The sequence below is a fragment of the Mustela lutreola genome, chromosome 9 (assembly GCF_030435805.1).
Source record: "Mustela lutreola isolate mMusLut2 chromosome 9, mMusLut2.pri, whole genome shotgun sequence".
Classification (NCBI taxonomy): domain Eukaryota; kingdom Metazoa; phylum Chordata; class Mammalia; order Carnivora; family Mustelidae; genus Mustela; species Mustela lutreola.
In genome coordinates this window covers 85,434,000-85,456,021 of record NC_081298.1, presented here as the reverse complement: position 1 = coordinate 85,456,021, position 22,022 = coordinate 85,434,000, and the positions used below count along the sequence as shown (strand labels likewise).

The 22,022-nt window shown below is 38.6% G+C and overlaps 1 protein-coding gene across 4 annotated transcripts in view; it reads right to left on the bottom strand.

The window, feature by feature from the left end:
* Positions 1-323: 323 nt before the first annotated feature.
* Positions 324-22,022, bottom strand: part of COMMD1 (copper metabolism domain containing 1) — a 215,874-nt gene continuing 194,175 nt past the window's right edge. For 3 of the 4 annotated variants that reach the window (XM_059187778.1, XM_059187779.1, XM_059187781.1), the window contains one exon: positions 324-565. In XM_059187778.1, coding sequence (XP_059043761.1) covers positions 458-565 — 108 coding nt within the window. In that variant the 3' untranslated portion in view covers positions 324-457. Of the gene's footprint in view, positions 566-17,330; positions 17,668-22,022 lie in introns of those variants that run through there. The other variant, XM_059187780.1, reaches the window with a different exon arrangement.

Here is a 22,022-nt window from a genome sequence, read left to right as displayed (position 1 = left end):
CATCAGTCTTACACAATTCACAGTGCTCACCATAGCACATACCCTCCCCAATGTCCATCACCCAGCCACAAAAGCCTTATTTTTAAAATGCCTTTATGATGGGACAGCTGGCTGGCTCGGTCACTGGAGCATGTGACTCTTGATCCTGGGGTTGTGAGTTCGAGCCCCACGCTGGGTATAGAGATTACTTAAAAATAAAATCTTAAAATGAAATAAAATGCTCTTATGAGCATCTCTGCATGCTGAAGTACAAGCAGTACAACTTAAAATTTGAAGAGTGAATGAAAGGGAAAGAGAAAGAAATGCCAGAAAGCAAAGACAGATAAGATTTGAATTTGAGGATTTAATACTAATGGGGGAAAAGATTTTTTTAAAAAACAACAAAACAACAACAAAAAAACCCAGGTCACAGGGGGAGGGATCATGAACACCTTTGCTTCAACAACTCCCTCTTCAGCTAGGCTGGCTGCATCAGTGTGCTGATACTTTCTTCTACCTCTGAAAGCTTCTTTAGGAGTTGATTGACCTTGACTTCATCAAATTCCAAACACAGAAATTCAGATTCCTAGAAAACATAAAAGAATGTTTTTATGAGAGTCCCGCAAAATAGCCAAGGCTCTGGACCTGGCCTGACCCAGTTCCAAAGGTCCAGGGACCCCTACCTAGCAAGTCTGACTCAGGCTTCAATATCTAAATGATACATTAGCCAGCAAAGAAAATCACACATTTCTTTCCCTAAATAAAACTACTTTGATGAGGTGTTTCATAAATGGTAAAGAGGTATACAAATGTCAGGTGTTCTCACAATGAGGCATGTGAGAAACTCTTTTTGTCGGTCATTTGATCCCGTAACAATTTTTAAGGTAAGTACTTAAGTATTGCTATTACATGATGATGACACTAAGGCACAGAGAGATTAACCTGTATCACAAAATGAGAAAAAGGCAGAGTCAGACTGTGAACTCCCAGCTCCGGCTGACTCCAAAGTCCATCCTGTCTCTGTAGCACCCTAACAATGGAAGGAAGATTTGGACTGGGTCTGTGTTAGCCTGGTAATTGAGCTACCCTGGATTTAGTGGTTATACTAGAAATTTTAACAAGTTGTGACCAAGTTGCTTGGGAAACATCAACCAAATAACTGAAAGATAACCAGATCTTGAAATAGCATCAAACACTTCTGAGGCCTTTCCACTTGCTGCAAGCCAACTCTCCAAGATTTCCATCAGACACATTCCTTTCAAATACTGTTAGGATCAATCAATGCTAGATTAGGTAGATATCAAAGAAAAAGGCCTTTGAAGTGTGGTGACAGAAATTTCATGTACAGTGAACAAGTGACAAAGGCAAACTATATGTATCCAAGAGTGATTGATTATATTCAAGATTCTTAAGAATAATAATCATGTATTTTAAAGCAGTATGAATTCTCGGAGATCATATAATTCAACTACCTTGTTTTTTAGATAATGAAATTGAGGCCCCAGGCATTGTAAATGCCATGCCTACTGTCCCTCTGTTGATGGCAGAGCCACCACCAGATTCAATGCTCTTTTATATACATTTTCCTCTCTAAATACATGATATTTCCAATCCTTATCCCCAAAGTGGCAGGTAGAAGGAAGACCAATATGCCTTTTCAGTGGGACCAAGTTACTCTGTCATTAGCTGGAAAAACTTTTAGATTTTGGAAAAGTACCCTTGCTGTTGCTAAGCTGCTATGCTGGAGTGTTTACTGATGGCACTGAACATACCACAGGAGAAACAAGTGCAGAGGGATGAAAGAAAGGGCCTCTCAGATGAAAACTTGCCAAAGAGTAGAAAAGGCTTTCCCTGACTACAGAGAACATTTTCCTCAAACATGTATTTGGAGAGGAGAGGGGTATAATATGTGAACTTAGAAAATGCCAAGTTTAAAAAAGAAAAGAAAAGAAAGAAAAACTGCCAGGTTTTCACTTAGTTGAAGCAAAAACCAATTTAAAGAAAAGAAAGAGAGTCCTTGTGTCGACAAGCTGCAGGAGCAATCACCTCCTTTAAGAAAGAAGAACAAATTTATGGCAAATCAGATAATTCAGTTAGCTAAATTAAGAACAGGTATCAGATTAGAAAGCCTCAGTATTCTTTATTCAGTTTATCCTAACTTTAAAACATCTTTGAACATTTACCCTTTGAAACAATGATCTAGAGAAAACAATAATTACTAGTCTAACATATATATTTGGGAAATTGGCAGAAAATATGTAAACCATGTTTTACCTCAGTGAAAGTAACAGTAACGAATCACCTGGTTTTCCATTTATATGAAAAAGATTATCAAGGACTTCAATCACAGAGATAGGAATACCTGAGCAGAGTTCATTAATAAAAGCCAGGATCTTAGGGTGCCTGGGAGGCTCAGTGGTTTAAAGCCTTTGCCTTCGGGATGGAGAAGCATTTTTCATGCCAATGGGCCTGAAAAGAAGACTGGGGTAGCGATTCTCATATCAGATAAATTAGATTTTAAACTAAAGACTGTAGTCAGAGATACAGAAGGACACTACATAATCCTTAAAGGGACTATCCACCAAGATGATCTAACAACTGTAAATATCTATGCCCCCAATATGGGAGCAGCCAATTACATAAGAAAACTGTTAATGAAGATAGTCATATTGATATGAATACACTAATCGTAGGAGATCTTAACACGCCTCTCTCAAAAATAGATCATCGAAGCAGAAAATCAATAAAGAAACAAGAGCATTGAATGACACATTGGAACAGATGGACCTCATAGATAAATACAGAACATTCCACCCTAAAACAACAAGATACTAAAAAAACAAAAAAACAAAAAAACAAAAAAACAAAACCAACAACAAGATACTCATTCTTCTCAAGTGCACATGGAACCTTCTCAAGAATAGACCACATACTGGGTCACAAATCAGGACTCAACCGATACCAAAAGACTGAGATTATTCCCTGCATATTCTCAGATCACAATGCTTTGAAACTGAAGCTTAATCACAAGGAAAAGTTCAGAAGGAACTCAAACACTGGAAGCTAAAGACCACCTTGCTTAAGAATGCTTGGATCAACCAGGAGATCAAGGAAAAACTGAAACAATTCATGGAAACCGATGAGAATGAAGACACTTCGGTCCAAAACCTATGGGATACAGCAAAGGCAGTCCTAAGGGGGAAATAAATAGCCATCCAAGCCTCCCTCAAAAAAATTGAAAAATCCAGAACACAGCAGCTTTCTCTACACCTTAAAGAACTGGAGAATCAACAACAAATCAAACCAACTCCATACATAAGAAGGGAAATCATCAAGATTAGAGCTGAGATCAGTGAGATAGAAACCAAAGATACAGTAGAATGTATCAATGAAACTACAAGTTGGTTTTTTGAAAGAATCAATAAGATTGATAAGCCACTGGCTATACTAATCCAAAAGAAAATAAAGAAAGCCCAAATTCATAAAATTAGGAATGAAAAGGGAGAGGTCACAACTAACACCAAGGAAGTAGAAACAATCATCAGAAGTTACTATCAACAGTTACATGCCAATAAGCTTAGCAACCTTGATGAATGGATGCATTCCTGGAAAACTATAAACTCCCAAAATTGAACCAGGAAGAAATCGACAACCTGAATAGACTGATATCTAGTAACGAGATTGAAGCAGTGACCAAAAAACCTCCCAAAAAACAAGAGCCCAGGACCTGACGGATTCCCTGGGGAATTCTACCAAACTTTCAAAGAAGAAATAACACCTCTTCTCCTGAAGCTGTTTCAAAAAATTGAAGCAGAAGGAAAACTTCCAGACTCTTTCTATGAAGCCAGCATTACCCTGATCCCCAAACTGGGCAAAGACCCTACCAAAAAGGAGAGTTTCAGACCAATATCACTGATGAAAATGGATGCTAAGATTCTCAACAAGATCTAGCAAACAGGATCCAACAGCACATTAAAAAGATTATCCACCATGACCAGGTGGGATTCATCCCTGGGCTACAAGGATGGTTCAACATTCGCAAATCAATCAATGTGATAGAACAAATTAATATGAGAAGAGAGAAGAACCACATGGTCCTCTCAATTGATGCAGAAAAAGCATTTGACAAAATCCAGCATCTGTTCCTGATTAAAACGCTTCAAAGTATAGGGATAGAGGGAACATTCCTGAACTTCATCAAGTCTATCTATGAAAGACCCACAGCAAATATCATCCTCAATGGGAAAAAGCTTGCAGCCTCCCATTGAGATCAGGAACAAGACAAGGATGCCCACTTTTACCACTCTTGTTCAACATAGTATTAGAAGTCCTAGCAACAGCAATCAGACAACGAAGAGAAATAAAAGGTATCCAAATTGGCAATGAAGAAGTCGAACTCTCTCTCTTCACAGATGACACGATTCTTTATATGGAAAACCCAAAAGACTCCACCCGCAAACTACTAGAACTCATACAGCAATTCAGCAATGTGGCAGAATACAAAGTCAATGTGCAGAAATCAGTGGCTTTCTTATACACTTATAATGAAAATACAGAAAGGGAAATTAGAGAATTGATCCCATTTACTATAGCACCAAGAACCATAAGATACCCGGGAATAAACCTAACCAAAGAGGTAAAGGATCTGTACTTGAGGAACTACAGAACACTCATGAAGGAAATTGAAGAAGACACAAAAAGATGGAAGACCATTCCATGCTCTTGGATAGGAAGAATAAACATTGTTAAAAAGTCTATACTGCCTAGAACAATCTATACTTTTAATGCCATTCCGATCAAAATTCCACCAGTATTCTTCAAAGACCTGGAGCAAATAATCCAGAAATTTGTATGGAATCAGAAGAGACCCCGAATCGCTAAGGAAATGTTGAAAAACAAAAATAAAACTGGGGGCATCATGTTACCTGATTTCAAGCTTTATTACAAAGCTGTGGTCACCAAGACAGCATGGTACTGGCATAAAAACAGACACATAAACCAGTGGAACAGAGTAGAGAGCCCAGATATGGACCCTCAACTCTATGGTCAATTAATCTTCGACAAAACAGGAAAAAATATACAGTAGAAAAAAGACAGTCTCTTCAATAAATGGTGCTGGGAAAATTGGACAGCTATATGTAGAAGAATGAAACTCAACCATTCTCTTACACTGTACACGAAGATAAACTCAAAATGGATAAAAGACCTCAACGTGACACAGGAATCCATCAGAATCCTAGAGGAGAACATAGGCAGTAATCTCTTTGATATCAGCCACAGCAGCTTCTTTCAAGATAGTCTCCAAAGGCAAAGGAAACAAAAGCGAAAATAAACTTCATCAAAATCAAAAGCTTCTGCACAGCAAAGGAAACAGTCAAGAAAACAAAGGTGCAACCCATGGAATGGGAGAAGATATTTGCAAATGACAGTACAGACAAAAGGCTGATATCCAGGAACTATAACGAACTCCTCAAACTCAACACACACAAAACAGGCAATCATATAAAAAAATGGGCAGAAGATATGAACAGAGACTTCTCCAATGAAGACATACAAATGGCTATCAGACACATGAAAAAATGTTCATCATCACTAGCCCTCAGGGAGATTAAAATTAAAACCACATTGAGATATCACCTTACACCAGTTAGAATGGCCAAAATTAACAAGACAGGAAACAACATGTGTTGGAGGGGATGTGAAGAAAGGGGAACCCTCTTACACTATTGGTGGGAATGCAGGTTGGTGCAGCCTCTTTGGAGAACAGTGTGGAGATTCCTCAAGAAATTAAAAATAGAACTTCCCTGTGACCCTGCAATTGCACTCCTGGGTATTTACCCCAAAGATACAGATGTCGTGAAAAGAAGGGCGATCTGTACCCCAATGTTTATAGCAGCAATGGCCACGGTCGCCAAACTATGGAAAGAACCAAGATGCCCTTCAACAGACGAATGGATAAGGAAAATGTGGTCCATATACACTGTGGAGTATTATGCCTCCATCAGAAAGGTTGAATACCCAACTTTTGTAGCAACATGGACGGGACTGGAAGAGATTATGCTGAGTGAAATAAGTCAAGCAGAGAGAGTCAATTATCATATGGTTTCACTTATTTGTGGAGCATAACAAATAGCATGGAGGACATGGGGAGTTAGAGAGGAGAAGGGAGTTGGGGGAAATTGGAAGGGGAGGTAAATCATGAGAGACTATGGACTCTGAAAAACAATCTGAGGGGTTTGAAGTGGCGGGGGGGTGGGAGGTTGGGGTACCAGGTGGTGGGTATTGTGGAAGGCACGGATTGCATGGAGCACTAGGTGTGGTGAAAAATAATGAATACTGTTATGCTGAAAATAAATAAATTTAATTAAAAAAAAAAAGTCTCTGCCTTCGGCTCAGGTCATGATCTCAGGGTCCTGGGATCAAGTGCCGCATCAGGCTCTCTGCTCATAGGGGAGCCTGCTTCCCTCTCTCTCTCTGCCTGCTTCTCTGCCTACTTGTGATCTGTCAAATAAATAAATAAAATCTTAAAAAAAAAAAAAAAGAAAGAAAGAAAGCCAGGATCTTTTCTGACTAGGGGTCATTACTTTTTACAGATTTCAGTACTCAAATTATCTTTGCTCAGACCTCTAAGTATCAGTGAAACTGTTTATTTATTTATTTTTAAATATTTATTTATTTGAGAGAGAGAGAGTCGGGGGAGGGTGCATAGGGAGAGAGAGAGCCCTAGGCAGACTCTGCACTGAGCACAGAGCCTGACATGGGGCTCAATCTTATGACCCTAAGTTCATTACCTGAGGTGAAACCAAGAGTTGGATGCTTCACTGATTGTGCCACCCAGGTACCTCTGAAGCTGTTTATTTTTAAGGGAAATCAACTATCAGAGAGACTAGCAGGCTAGAAAAACAGAGTCCAGAATTAAATTTTCCATCCACTCCCAACCTTCACTCTCTCCCCTTGAAACAATGCACCCTAACAATGATAGAAAGACATATGTAACCATTTATGACTCTTGAAGAAACAGCTTATTTGAAGCTTTTAAACAGGGCTAGCTTTACCTAATTATACTATCAAAATATTTTATCAGGTATTCAGGAGCCTTTAAACTGGGGCTTAACACATGGGGCTCTATTCAGATTTTTGCATTTGGCTGGGGAACACTACAGAAAATACATCTAATGCACTTAAAGATATCTGTAGGAATGCAGATGATGCTTATCAAGCCAGAGACAAAGTATAAGAACAATTTGAAACATCTGATTTTTTTTAAGGTTTTGTTTTTTTTTTTAAAGTAATTTCTACACCCAAGAGGAAGCTTGAACTCATGACTCCATGATCAAGAGTCACATGCTCTTCCAACTGAGCCAGCCATGCACTCCTGAAACATCTGGGTTTTTTTCGCCCCAAACCATCCACCTGGGTCTGGGCCCAACTGGTTATAATAACAAGAAATGACAAGACTAAACTCCTGGATTTAAGTATCTGAGCCAAGAGTTAGAACGTGTTTTTTGTTTGTTTGTTTGTTTTTTTAAGATTTTATTTTTTCGACATGGAGAGAGAGAGAGACAGCAAGAGGGAGCATAAGCAGGGTGAGTGGCAGGCAGAGGGAGGGAAAAGGAGAAGCAGGCTCCCTGCTAAGCAGAGAACCGGATGCGATGCTGGGGGCTCAATCCCAGGAATCTGGAATCCCAACCTGAGCCGCAGGGACTGAACTACCCAGGTGCCCTGAACCTGCTGCTTTTTTTTTTTTTTTTTTTAAAGATTTTATGTATTTCTTTGACAGAGAGAAATCACAAGTAGATGGAGAGGCAGGCAGAGAGAGAGAGGGAAGCAGGCTCCCTGCTGAGCAGAGAGCCTGACGTGGGACTCGATCCCAGGACCCTGAGATCATGACCTGAGCTGAAGGCAGCGGCTTAACCCACTGAGCCACCCAGGCGCCCGAACCTACTGCTTTTTAACAGAGTGTAGATACAGCATGTGGTGGAATCAAATCAGCAGATAAATAAGCAAGCACTTCATTAAGAATATGTAGTCTGTGATCATGGGGGAGTACAGCAGTGTATTAAACTTGGGGTTTAAATAACTATTCTGGGGATAAAAATATATGTTTATAAAAAATAAAAAATTAATAAAAATAAATAAATAAATAAATAAGTTACTTCCTGGGTGCCTGGGTGGCTCAGTGGTTTAAAGCCTCTGCCTTCGGCTCAGGTCATGATCCCAGAGTCTTGGGATTGAGCCCCGCATCGAAATCTCTGCTTGGCAGGGATCCTGCTTCCTTCCCCCTCTCTCTGCCTGCTTCTCTGCCTACTTGTGATCTCTGTCTGTCAAATAAATAAATAAAATCTTTAAAAATAAATAAATAAATAAATAAATAAATAACTGTTCCAAATCAGAAAAGAAAGCAAAGGTAAAATACTAAAATATTCTCTCCAAGTGCAAAAGCCAAAAAGGTTATAAAATCTCAAGAGCTCTCAGAGGCCACCATCTCCAAACCAACAGAAAAACCAAAGCTACCCTTAATGACTTCAGAGAAAGATATCTCACAGGTTCCTAAGAAACTCCTTTCCCAGGTAACCACTCTAATACTCTTCAGGAAACTCTTTTTTTTTTTTTTTTTTTTTAAGATTTTACTTATTTATTTGACAGATCACAAGTAGGCAGAGAGAGAGAGGGGGAGTGTCCTATGCAGGGCTCAATCCCAAAACTCTGAGATCATGATTTAGGAGGAAGGCAGAGGCTTAACCCACTGAGCCACCCAGGCGCCCTTCTTCAGGAAACTCTTATTTGCCAAACCCAGATCTTTAGTGCTTTAGCTTAAACTCATTTCCTATCAGGGTCAGAGAATATAACTAATTATTAGTTTATATAATAATTGAAGGCTGTCATTCAGCAAGCGTTTGGTTTTCTCCATCCACATGCTAAAACTTCCTTGTGTATAATGCCTACTTTAATAATTTTGATATCTAGGCCCATAAGCATGACAAGAAATTCTTTGGCAAAACAATACTAGTCACAAAATGCTAAAATAAAATAAAAAGAATGACGACTTATCAACTACTTGAGTGGAACCATTTAGAATAATATTTATCAAAAAAAATAGAGTGGTGCCTGGTGGCACAGTTGGTAGAGCATGTGACTCAATTTTTTTTTTTAAAGATATTTTTTATTTATTTGACACAGAGAGAGAGAGAGAGAGAGAGAGGTGTCACAAGTAGGCAGAGAGGCAGGCAGAGAGAGAGGGGGAAGCAGGCTCCCCGCTGAGCAGAGAGCCCGGTGTGGGGCTCGATCCCAGGACCCTGGGATCATGACCTGAGCCAAAGGCAGAGGCTTTAACCTAGTGAGCCACCCAGGTGCCCTGAGCATGTGACTCTTAATCTCAGTTGTGAGCTTAAGTCCTGCGTTGAGTGTAAAGTCTACTTAAAATATGTATATAAAAAATATATGTTTATAAAAAATAAAAAATTAAAAAAAAATAAAGAGTTTTGTTTTTAAACTTAAAAAATAATAAAAAATTTAAAAAATAGAAGTCCTATATCCAATTTTCTATATTATTATTATTTTCCATGCAAAACTGCCACAAAGCTTTATTCCTCAATTAACTGGTTGCATTCAGTATTGTAACACAACTTTGGCAAGTTCTACATGTTGCAGATTCTTTAAAAAGTACTAAAGTTAGGTGACAGAAGGTCAGAGTAGGAAAAGGTGACCTAGGATCTCCTAACCAAGGCTAAGCCTAACCTTTACCCATGAAGCCTATCCCTCTATTTAGGCTGTCCTTTCATAAACTTAAGTCAATCTCTGACCTGCACCTCTGTCACTCTGTCTTCCATGTTTAACAACCTGACAGAGAAAAAGAACATGCAGCAAAAGTCAAAACTGGCAATGGTTTCTTTAAAAGCAATTATATAATAATTGTTAATATAGATATCTATAATGAAGATACCCATAATTCATGTGGCTTTTTCAGAATTATATTGATACGTCTCCCAATTCTTTTAGTACACCCTGATAGAGCTTTTTTGTAGCAAACGATCTTTCACGTTCCTTCTCAGGGAACCATTTATCCAAAACTAAAATTTTATAGTTCTGTAAAAACTGTGACTATTTTCCACTTCTCTTTCTTATCCATTTCTCTACCTTGTGTCATGTCCTATAGGGCTGATCTCTAAGACTATGTCACTTCCTTATTCTTACAGCTGGGTTCTAGCAAGAGGAAAGAGGTCAGGGTATTTATTCCCCAAATCCCAATTCCCGCTCCTCTGATATTTCCCATACGTACTATGTGCAGGTATTGTTTCTTCATTTCCTACATTACTTTCTGGCCTCAATCACTGTTTTCAGTATAAACACAAAGATGAGTCTTTTCAGAATGCGGAAGTACGTATCACTGAACACAAACTCCAAAGATTAGCAGAGCGAGGATTTTCATCATGCCTAAATTGATAGGAAGGCTGACCTGCAAGTGCTTATTATCCGAAACCAATATCTGGTTTTCTTCTACTATCATTGTATTGAAATTCTGTACAGCAGCACTTTGATATTAAGGAAGAATAGCAACAACAGCAGCAACAACAACCATGGAAAATCATATTTCATTAAGAATATGCATCAAGGGGGGCGTCTGGGTGGCTCAGTGGGTTAAAGCCTCGGTCCTGGGATCGAGCCCTGCACATCGGGCTCTCTGCTCAGCAGGGAGCCTGCTTTCCTTCCTCTCTCTCTGCCTACTTGTGACCTCTGTCTGTCAAATAAATTAAAAAAAAAAAAAATTTGCATCAAGGATCCTGATTTCAGAAACATGGGTTCATCTCTACAACCTGCTCTTATACCCAATATCTAAAGTAATGGATAGTTTACGCTGCACCTTAAAACAGTACTTCAAAAAACAAAATTTGTGATTCATAATCTCTTTTTAAAGCTTGTAGTTTATAATTTTTTATTTTTCATTTTTACAAAATTTAAAAAGATTTTGTTTTTTATTTGTTTGAGAGAGAAAGAGAGAAAGAATGAGAAAGCATGGTGGGGGGAGCAGAGGAGAGGGACCCGCAGATTCTGGGCTGGGCACAGAGTGTGACGCAGGACCCTGAAATCATGGCCTGAGCTAAAATCAAGAGTCAGATGATTAATTCACTGGGCCACCCAGGCGCCCTATAATCCTTTTTTTTTTAAACAAAAATTGTTAGCAATACATATTACAAACAATGGTCCCTACTCAGACCATTTTTGTCCTGAGCAAATCCTCATTTCAAATACAAAAGCTGACGAGTTCTACAGCTACTGTGTAAAGGGCTTGCTAACACAATTTTCAAAATGGAAAAAAAAAAAAATCACAAAGCAAATCATCCTACTGGGGATGAAAAAAGATGAAAATTAGACTCTTTGTGAGGATAAGACTGAAATTTAATGACAGAGCAACTAAAAAGAGCACCAGAAACTCAGAGCACCAAAACTCAATAACGTGTCCCTAATACATAATACGCAATGGGACTAAGCTAATGGGACTAAGAAAGGGTCTGGGTCTTCAAGAACCAAGAATCCACTCTAATAAATGAAATGGCACACTGCCTCAGCACATACCAGGTGCTTTCCATGCCAGGGCAGCTTCTAGAGGAAGTGCTTATCCATATTCACACAATCTCCTAGAAGAGGACAGAGTATTACCAGTGTATTATAGAAGCATTAACCATCACTGGACAATAATTACTGAGTTTTCTGGAGTTGTCATTCAGGTATTTCAAAGGACTTTTGTGAGGACAACCTGACAACTCCCATTAATTCTTATCATATTAAGAAAATATGGGGACACCTGGGTGGCTCAGTTGGTTAAGCTGCTGCTTTCAGCTCAGGTCATGATCCCAGAGTCCTGGGATCGAGTCCCACATCGGGCTCCTTGTCCAGCGGGGAGCTTGCTTCTCTCCCTGCCTCTGCCTGCCACTCTGCCTGCTTGTGCTCGCTCTGACAAATAAATAAATAAAATAAGGCAACTCTTAACTTTAACTTTCTATACACAGGTTTTCTATAAAGTGACAACATTTTAAAATATAACAATTTCAGGAGTGCCTGGGTGGCACAGGTGGCTAAGTGTCAGACTCGTGATTTCAACTCGGGTTGTAATCTCAGGGTCATGAGATTGAGCCCCATGTCAGGCTCCACATGGAGTCTGCTTCGCTGTGCTCTTTCGAAAATAAATAAATAGATCTTATATTTCAGATCTTAAACATTCAGAGACCTATTATCTGGGTCTCTGCTACTTTACTTCTTCCTCCTTGTTTTGGTACATCTTTTAACTATTTCCACAAGATGGAAAAATGAAGTGAAATTTAAACTGGTTAATCTGATTAAATCATAGCAGCTCCATAAAAAGTTCTATAGACAAGGAGATTAGAACTTTGGGGAGGAACTTTAATTGTACCTTCATATGACAACTTTTGAAAACTATACCCATATAGTACAATTTAAGACAGAAAGATCTATTTGCCCAATTTATTTATTTTTAAATTGAAGTATGGCTGACACACAGTAATACACGTTTCAGGTGTATAATACTTTAATTTAACATTTATATACATTAAGAAATGCTCACCATCAAACACCATACAATGTTATTATAGTATCATTGACTATATTCCCTATGCAGTACTTTATATCCCATGACTGACGGACTTTATAGCTTTAAGTCTGTACCTCCTAATTCCCTTCACTTATTTTGCCTATCCCCATCATCCCAGCAAACACCAGTTTGTTCTCTATATTTATGACTGTTTCTGCTTTTTTTCAGATTCCACATATATTGAAATCATACAGTATTTGTCTTCTTTGACTTAATTAATTTAGCATAATACTCTCTATATGTTGATCCACATTATCACAAATGGCAAATGGCAAAATTTCATTCTTTTTTATGGCTGAGTAGTATTTGATGTATATATATCAGGTGTCTGTCATCTTCTTTATCCATTCATCTATTTATAGATACTTAGGTTGCTTACAAATCTTGGCTTATTGCAAATAATCCTGCAATAAACATAGGAGTGCACAGATCTTTACGAATTAGTGTTTTCATTTTCTTTTGGTAAATATCCAGAAGTGGGAATACTGGGTCATATGGTATTATTAAATTATTTTTAATTTCTTCAGGAAGCTCCATACTGTTTTCCATAGTGGTCATACCAATTTACATTCCCATCAACAGTGTACATGGGTTCCTCTTTCTTCAGATACTTGCCAACACTTATTTCTTTTTAATTTTATTTGTTTCTTTATTTTAAAAAAATTTTTTTTAGATTTTATATATTTATTTGAGAGAGAGAGAGAGAGACAGCATGAGAGAAGAGAGGTCATCGGAGAAGCTGACTCCCTGCCGAGCAGGGAGCCTGACACAGGACTCAATCCCGGGACTCCAGGATCATGACCTGAGCTGAAGGCAGTTGCTTAACCAACTGAGCCACCGAGGCGCCCCTGTTTGTTTATTTTAAAGGAGGCTCCAGTTTGTTTTGTGAGATTAAGAGTCACTTATGGTTTGTCTCCCTCCCAATCCCATCTTGTTTCATTTATTCTTCTCCTACCCACTTAAGCCCCCATGTTGCATCACCACTTCCTCATATCAGGGAGATCATATGATGGGGGGAGGGGGTTTTGGAGAAGGGGGTGGGATTATGGACATTGGGGAGGGTATGTGCTTTGGTGAGTGCTGTGAAGTGTGTAAACCTGGTGATTCACAGACCTGTACCCCTAGGGATAAAAATATATGTTTATAAAAAATAAAAAATTAAAAAAAAATATATATAAAGGAGGCTCCATGCCCAATGTGGGGGCCTAACTCATGACCCTGAGATTAAGAGTCCCATGCTCTACTAAGACAGCCAGGTCCCCTTCTTGCCTTTTTTATTTTAGCCATTCTGACAGGTGTGAAATGATAACTCACTGTGGTTCTGATTTGCATTTTCCTGATGACTACTGATGTCGAGTATCTTTTCATGCGTCTGTTGGCCATCTGTATGTCTTCTTTGAAAAATGTCTATTCACCTCAGAAAGATCTTATTTCCAGATATGTCCCTTCCTTTAGTAGGACAACTGTTCTCAGCCCAGATAATGTCTTTAGAACATAAACACTCTCAAGGAGAGGTAATACAAAAAGTCATTAACACCTTTCTATTACTTAAATCATAAAATTTACTTTCTTCCAGGAAGAATGAATCCAAGTAGCCTGCCTTTAAACTCAGGATGCCTGGCATTTCAGAGAGGAGGATGGGATGGAGTGTATATAGGTAGGACACAAAACACAAAAGAACTAGGAAAATACCAAAGGCAAACCCTTCTCTTTCCTCAGTAATCCACATCAGATACTTAGATCCATAGATGTGGCATCTTAAACTACTCAGGTCCCTGACCCATATTCTCTAATGTCTTTCTAATCGTTTGATCACCAAGGTTGCTAAGCATCAAGAAAACCTAGGGAATTTTATAAAGGGGGCATTGGTAAGGTAATCCTCAATGAACCAAAGTTGAATTTATACACACATAAACACATACACATCCTTCTGCTGCTCTGCTTTCTCTTTTATCTGCAGGCTCAGGGCCTGTGAACCAACAAGGCAATGAGATTCTAAAAACACTGTCCATTCAAAGTTATTTGAATTTCTAAAAAGACCAAAAGTGTCAAGAACAGGACCCCGCAATTCTTTTGGTTTAAGATTTCTTAGCTGGAAAAAGTCTAGAGCCATGCTTTAGGAGGAAACTATACATGCCTGTCCTGCCAATATGTTGTCAAAGGGAACATGTATTTCGGCCCAAACAACCCTGACTTGTTTCTGGAAGGGAGAAAATAGTCTGACCTTGCAAGAATGAGTGGTTCTGTCCTTGGCTGAATTATGTACTGCTAACCCAGGACTATCACTATTCTTTTTCCTTTAGAGATTTTAAAGCAGCCTGACATATTCTGCTTCCCATTACAGGTCAGTGGATATAATGAAAGGTAATAGTACCATTGATCTCCAATTTACCACTAGAAAAAAACAAGAAACCTGGAGACTAGCACCAGACTAGGCCAGAATTCCTATCTCTTTGATTCAATCCACTGCTTGCTAATACCCACAACTGATTCTGAATTCAGACATTTTCAAGGCCAACCACTGTATATTTAACAGTGTAGAATGGGAAATAATTAAAGATATATGATTTGAGGGGCACCTGAGTGGCTCAGTGGGTAAAAGCCTCTGCCTTCTGCCCAGGTCATGATCTCAGGGTCCTGGGATCGAGCCCCGCATCGGGCTCTCTGCTCAGCACGAAGCCTGCTTCCTCCTCTCTCTCTCTCTGTCTGCCTCTCCGCCTACTTATGTTCTCTGTCTCTCAAATAAATAAATAAAATCTTTAAAAAAAAGATATATGATTTTGTACTGATTTACATAAGCACCAGGACTTAAGCATTTACAAAGACTATTTTTAGAGCATACAACAAAAGGAAATAAAATGAAACTGAGTTATATAAACACTAAAAGCTCAATACAATGAGATCATTGGCTGATTTCTACCTTTTTCAAAACATTGTGTTCCAGTTCACTTTATAACTTTTTTTATATTTGGCAGGATTTAATGTTTAGTTTTTAAGATTTTCTGTATTTTGAAAAACTTTCAGTGAAAAAATATTTGGATAAAAAGACTATTTTTAGGTGCTCTGGTTTGATTTGCAAGAAGTCATACTGGCTTTTGGCTAAGTAGAACTAGTTCCCAAGTGACAATGGACAAAGAACCTGAGGAACAACTGGTAAACAAGTGAAAATGCAAATCATACTGAAGCATAAAGAAATTTCACATAAGGGCCGCCTGGTTGGCTCAGTGGGTTAAGCCTCTGCCTTTGGCTCAGGTCATGATCTCAGGGTCCTGGGATTGAGCCCCACACAGGGCTCTCTGCTCGCCAGGGAGCCTGCTTCCCTCTCTTTCTGCCTACTTGTGATTTCTCTCTCTGTCTAATAAATAAATAATATCTTTAAAAAAAAAAGAAATTTCACTTAAATCTTAGAGAAAACAAATTGACAAAACTCTTAACACATGAGAAAGAAAGTGTTGCTAATATTAATTTGAAGTTCGAACTGGGGCTCCCTCATCATTCCTAATGAGATACATTCCAGAGCAAACTCATCTGCAAACAACTCTGACAAACTGAAATATATTTACATGAAAGGAATAAAAAAGATTAAAAACAAAACAAAACTCAACCCGAGCCGCTTGTTTAGGTAATACCATTAGGCAGGCAGAAACAAAGTATGTAATGGCACTTGTTTTTTAAGGGGTTCTTGATAATCTACAGATTAAGATGGGGGAAACACCTTAATATACCTACCCATTAAAAAGACCAGAGTACAGCAATGAATGACAAACTCTTGGGCAAGGGAGGAAGACAGAAGTAAAACTAATCAAACCCATTCTGGGACTGCAGATTTTCTCCAGCCAGAGGCATCATCAACTTGCTCTGCCAACAGCACCATCTATGTCCTAGCTGTCTCAATGTGGTTTCTTTTAAGTCATTCGTGACAGCACAATTATACAGAAATAGGCATAGTTAAAAAGTAAGCATCTCCCTTTACTCTTCTCTTGAGAAAGCAAAACTGTAAAGAGGGTAAAGGATGAAATGACTAAGGGTAGGAGAGCTTTCAGATTCAGAAAATGCTGATTTGGGGAGAAAAAGTTTTGGAAACATTTTTTTATTTTTGTCAAGTTTGTGGGGAAAGGTAATTAATTTTGTTGGGTTTCCAACAAACTCCAAATACAGTTACATTCTAAGGCTTTGGGGGTTGGGACTTTAATATGAATTGGCAGGGGACACAATTCAGCCCATAATAATCACAACAGCTTAGAGGGTCGCATTTACCAAGCATTATGTGTTTTTGGTTGATGATAATGATGATGATCTCACACATAATTCTAGGCTTGCTGTTATTATACAGAAAGAAATTTATAATATTCCAGAAACACACACACATACATGCACACACGCTATCTGCTGATTACTCAGGTCTGCCAGCCTAGTTTGGCAGAAGCCTCATCTGGCTTCATCCTCACTGAACTCAATTTTGAAATGTGATTTAATCTGTAGGGGCTGACAGGATAAAAGCTGCCAGGAAGGGGATTGGAAAATGGTACAAAAGAAATCTTTGCTAATCCTCATTCCCAGATCCTATGAAATACTTTGCCTGCCATGCTGTGTCCCAAAGTCCAGGCCTGAAGACTGACTCAGAATCTGGCACACCATTCCGTGAGAGAATATGGGGATGAGAGAAGAAGAAAGGATTGCAGTCAGTGCATGAAGTTAGTCACTAGCCTTTTTAGCTCAAATAATTTACTGCAAACTTCTGAAGTGGCAGGAAGAGAGGAGATTGCATCTTTATTACCTAGGGTTGCATTCTGACATCACTTAGGTTGCTGGGGCCTTTGTTCATATACAACAATCATCCCTCACACTAACACAGTGCTTTACAGTTTAGAAAGCCCTTTTGTATGAATGACCTCATCTGATCCTTAGAGCAGTCCTATTAACTAGGAAGAAACCAAGCCAGAGTTAAGGTACGTGGAAGAACTATGGAAGTGAAGACAGATCTTATCTATCTGATCCAGATCTTTTCAGCTATATCCAGCAAAAGACTTCATCAGATGATGCAATGGATTTTATGGGCTTTGATATACTTCTGGTCCAATCTGTGGAGGAAAAGAAAGAAAGGCCTCATTTTCTTAAAATTGCCCAGAGTTCTAAAAACTAGAGATTGGAATTCAGTCCTCTGCAAAAGACAGAACAGGCAGTCGGGTCCTAACTGGCATAGAAATAGATTTTCTTACTTGGTCACCATTTATTCAGTAGACTCTGGAAACAGTAGAGGAAATAGAAAAGTTTGAGGAGATTGAGAGGATCACCTCTGGACTCTGGGGAAAAACGAAATGCCAAAAAGTGAAATGCCACAACTGAAAAGAAATTAGCCTGGAAGACAGGAGTAGGGGAAATTTCAAGAAAAGTGCAACAAATCTGAAAACATTAGCAAATTCAGGGGGTTACAGAAATTATACTAATGATAATAGCAATGATAACTATCAGTGGCTAACATATATTGAACATATACAAAATGTCATGCACTGCATACTAAGTGCTTAACATGCATCATTTCATGTTGGTAAGGATAATTTTATCCCATTTTACAGATGAGGAAAGTAAGGAAAGATGAAAAAGTTGTTTATTGCAGCCACGTGAGGAGCAAGTGGCAGAGCCGGTTTTAAACCCAGGTCTGTCTGGCTTCAGAGTCTGAGCACTTAACCATTTTGCAATCCTGACTCACATTTGTATATAGGATAAACACCATCATTAATAGTCACTAAGTACCTGCATGTGAAGGTTATTCTGGGATTCAGTTAACTTTAATAAAGACTCAAAGGAAACCTGAGTGTTGACTGCATGATAGCCCAAAATCAATCTAAAATGGCCTGTAAAAACATCTGGATAGACAATGTGCACATCCTAGCCACCATGGAAGATTGCTAGTGTTTTATAAGTGTAATGGGATGGCAGCATAGTTGAATTAATATATGCATGAGATCTGGGAAGAGAATCATATTACAAAGAGACTAAGTTTTTATTCCCCCTCTTTCTGTGAGGAGAAGGTTGTGGGAGGGGAGGGCATTCAGTTTTACATACAGCTACACCTCCCCATCAACAGGAAAGGCAGAAGCAATGTTTACCTTAGTCAACTGACTAATACGTGGAACTTTTTTTTTTTTAAGTGGGCTCCATGCTGGGCAATGCAGGTCTTGAACTCAGAATCCTGAGATCAAGACCTGAGCTGAGATCAAGTAAGTTGCTTTACTGACGGAGCCACCCAGACGCCCCTGTGTGAACTTCTTAAGATTGCTCCCAAATCATAGTAGGAACAAAACTCCTGTTTAAACTTGATGTTCTTTCCATTTATAATCAGAAGGAATTCTCCTTTCTGCCTTGCTAACCCAAGAACACCATATTATTCACCTTGAAAAAAAAGTAACGCCAACATACATAGATTATGGAATGCAAAAAGATAAATATGATCATTTCATGTTTTATATCTGAAACATGTCAATTATATCTTACGTTTTTAAAAAAAGAGTGAAAAAATATAAGTAATCCAATTATGAATTCAAATTTTAAACATCCTTCATATTTGGCCGATAGCTATTCTCTGGCCAAGCCAAGAGTAACTAGGACTGGGTGGTGTGAAGGTTAAAAGAGCCCTTGATAAAATGCCCCAAATAGCATAGTTCACTCATGCATAATCAAGGCTTGATGATTATCACCTAAAACAGAAAGACAGTGTAGGTAGCATATACACTGTTATAAATAAAAATAAACATAAATGATTTGTAAAAGCAAATAATGCTTACTCTACTTTGCAGCCTATCCTTTCATTAGAGAGAATATATTTGCCACTCTATCTAAGATTATATCTAAACAAAACAGAAATATGAACTATCAGAGGTCAAAAGAAATTGTATAAAAATATTAGTTAAGAGCAAATAACTACCTGTACCCCTCAAACAAATAATAAATTATATGTTAATTTAAAAAAAAGAGCAATAACTATTTTGAAGAAAAGTAAGGTATGTCCCCAATGGAAGTATAAGAAAAACATTTTGACAGTATGACATATATTTCCTCAATGAAATAACAGTCCACGTTTATTTCCTCAACTTGGTTTGCCAAGTTTTTGGCCAACAAAGGAAACATAAATAGAGAAGAATATGGTACCAAATCGCTGGCTGTGATTCCTTTATTGGGATTCCTGGTTTCTGAAGCATTTTAGCTTCCTTTGTAAAATGTAAGGTGATGTAGAAATGCTGGGGTTTTAAGCAACAGTCAAGAAGGAATTCCTGAGATGTCTTCAGTACAAAGAGATGGTTTTGTTAAAGCATGGGGACAGGACCTACAGGCAGAAAGAGCTATACTAGGCTTGTGATGGATGACTGATTATATGCTTTCAAGTTGGGAGGAGGCTAGGAACAGCATAAGTCTCTAAGGAATTTTGAAGGCGAGGTTTCCAGGACCTTGAAGGGGCTAGGTATTGTTAGGAAAAGATCATTTATTACTGTACAGAAATCCTCAGTCATGAGACCTTTCAGATGTCTATCAGTGGACCATACGCTTGAAGGCTGGTTGCTAACATGTATCTTGTGGGGTAGAGATAAAGAGAGTTTCCAAAGGAATTTTTATATGTTAAAGAAGACTTACAGGATCCTGGAGGTTGGGATAATGTTAAGCTAAGATTGCCTTTTGCCTCAAGCATAGGATCAACATGGAGGCAGCTGAGCTCCCAGAGGATGGTCACTCTACCTATTTTAAAGACTTGTCGTCAATGGGCTGTAGGCAGTAAGGAAATTTAATTTTTTCTTTTGTCTTTATTTCCTGTATCACAAGGCATTTCAAGTGTACACAAATTTGGCAAAAATATGACTCTCTTACACTCCTTTCCCAAATTCACCATTTGTTCAACTTGCCACATTCACTTTGTCATTCTGTCTCTCTCACAAGGATGTAGAGGATGTTAAAGTAGAGGATGCCACCTCTTTCATTCCTAAAACTTTAGTGCATACTTCCTAAAGACAAGGGCATTTTCAGGGCACCTAGGTAGTTCAATCAGTTAAGGGTCTGACTTGGTTTTGGCTCAGGTCATGATCTCAGGGTCAGATCAAGCACCACATGGGGGCTCTGTGCTCAGTGTGCAGTCTGCCTGAGATTCTCTCCCTCCCTACCTCCCTTTCTGTCCCTCCCCCAGCTCATGCTGGCTCTCTCCAAAATAAATAAGTAAATAAAATAAAATCTTTAAAGAAAAATCACAAGGGCATTTTCTTACATAACCATGGTTATATGATAATGATAAATGCTACTATTTTTTAGCAAATGCCCCAATGGTGCCCTTTATAAAGTTGGGTTTTTTATTCCCTCTTCCCAAATCAAATTCACAATCACACACTGACTATATTTAGATGTCATGCATCTTTAGTCTCCTTTAAGCTGGAATAACTTCTCAGTCAGCCTTTCTTGTGTTTCTTGATGCTGGCATTTTTGAAAAGTATAAGCTATTTTACAGAAGGTCAATTTGGGTTTGTCTGATGTTTCCTCATGATGAGATTCCATGTATGAGAGAATGTCAATCTACTTACTAAGAACCTACCCCCAACAATTAGTGGACATGGTCTTTGAAGTCATACAAACTTAAATGCAAATGTAAATCAATAACCACTTTCTAGCTGTGTGGCTGGCTAGTTTAAAGCTTTCTATTCTGTAAAATAGTGATTTTAACGGATTTAAATGGTAAGACTGTTGTGAAGATTTTTAATGAGATAATGCATCTAAAGCAATTTAACACAGTTTTGGGGTGAGTGTAAAACTATTTTATACCTCTCTTGATTTTACCGCATTATCTTACACCTAGCAACAATGAAATAAAATTGATTAAGCACCATCTCTATTTACTTTCTCAAAGAGAAAAAGTACTATACTCTGACCATTCTGTCTATAGTAATCTAGTCTGGCTAAAGTACTTCAGTGCCAGCCTAAAACTGGCAGCAGCATCTCAGCTGTTTGGATGCTCCTAGAGGTTGCCTCCAGATATCTTGATGCTGCCTGTCCTAGCCCAGGGAGTACACAAGCACTGGCTAGGAGAAGAACATCGGAAGTACTACACAGAGCACATTCCTTCCTGCCGAGACCAGGACGTGGGCCAGTGGAGAGGAGTAGAAGAGTATGACAAAGGCACTGAACATGAAGACTCCAGGACAGGGCTGCCAAGAACATGAACTAGTTTAGGGGACTGATAAGGAGTACTCTGACTAAAATCTGAGTCAGGAGCAGACTCTGTCCTTCCTGTCAATCCAAAGAAAGAAGAGGGAATACCCAAGTCAAGCAATTTTCTTAAAGTCAAATTGAGAGTTTATTTTAATATTCAGCAACAACACTGAAAAAAAAGGGGACGTCCACAATTCATTTCCATAAATCCCTTGCCCCTTTGGACGGGCAAGGGAGCTAGTGTGTACAG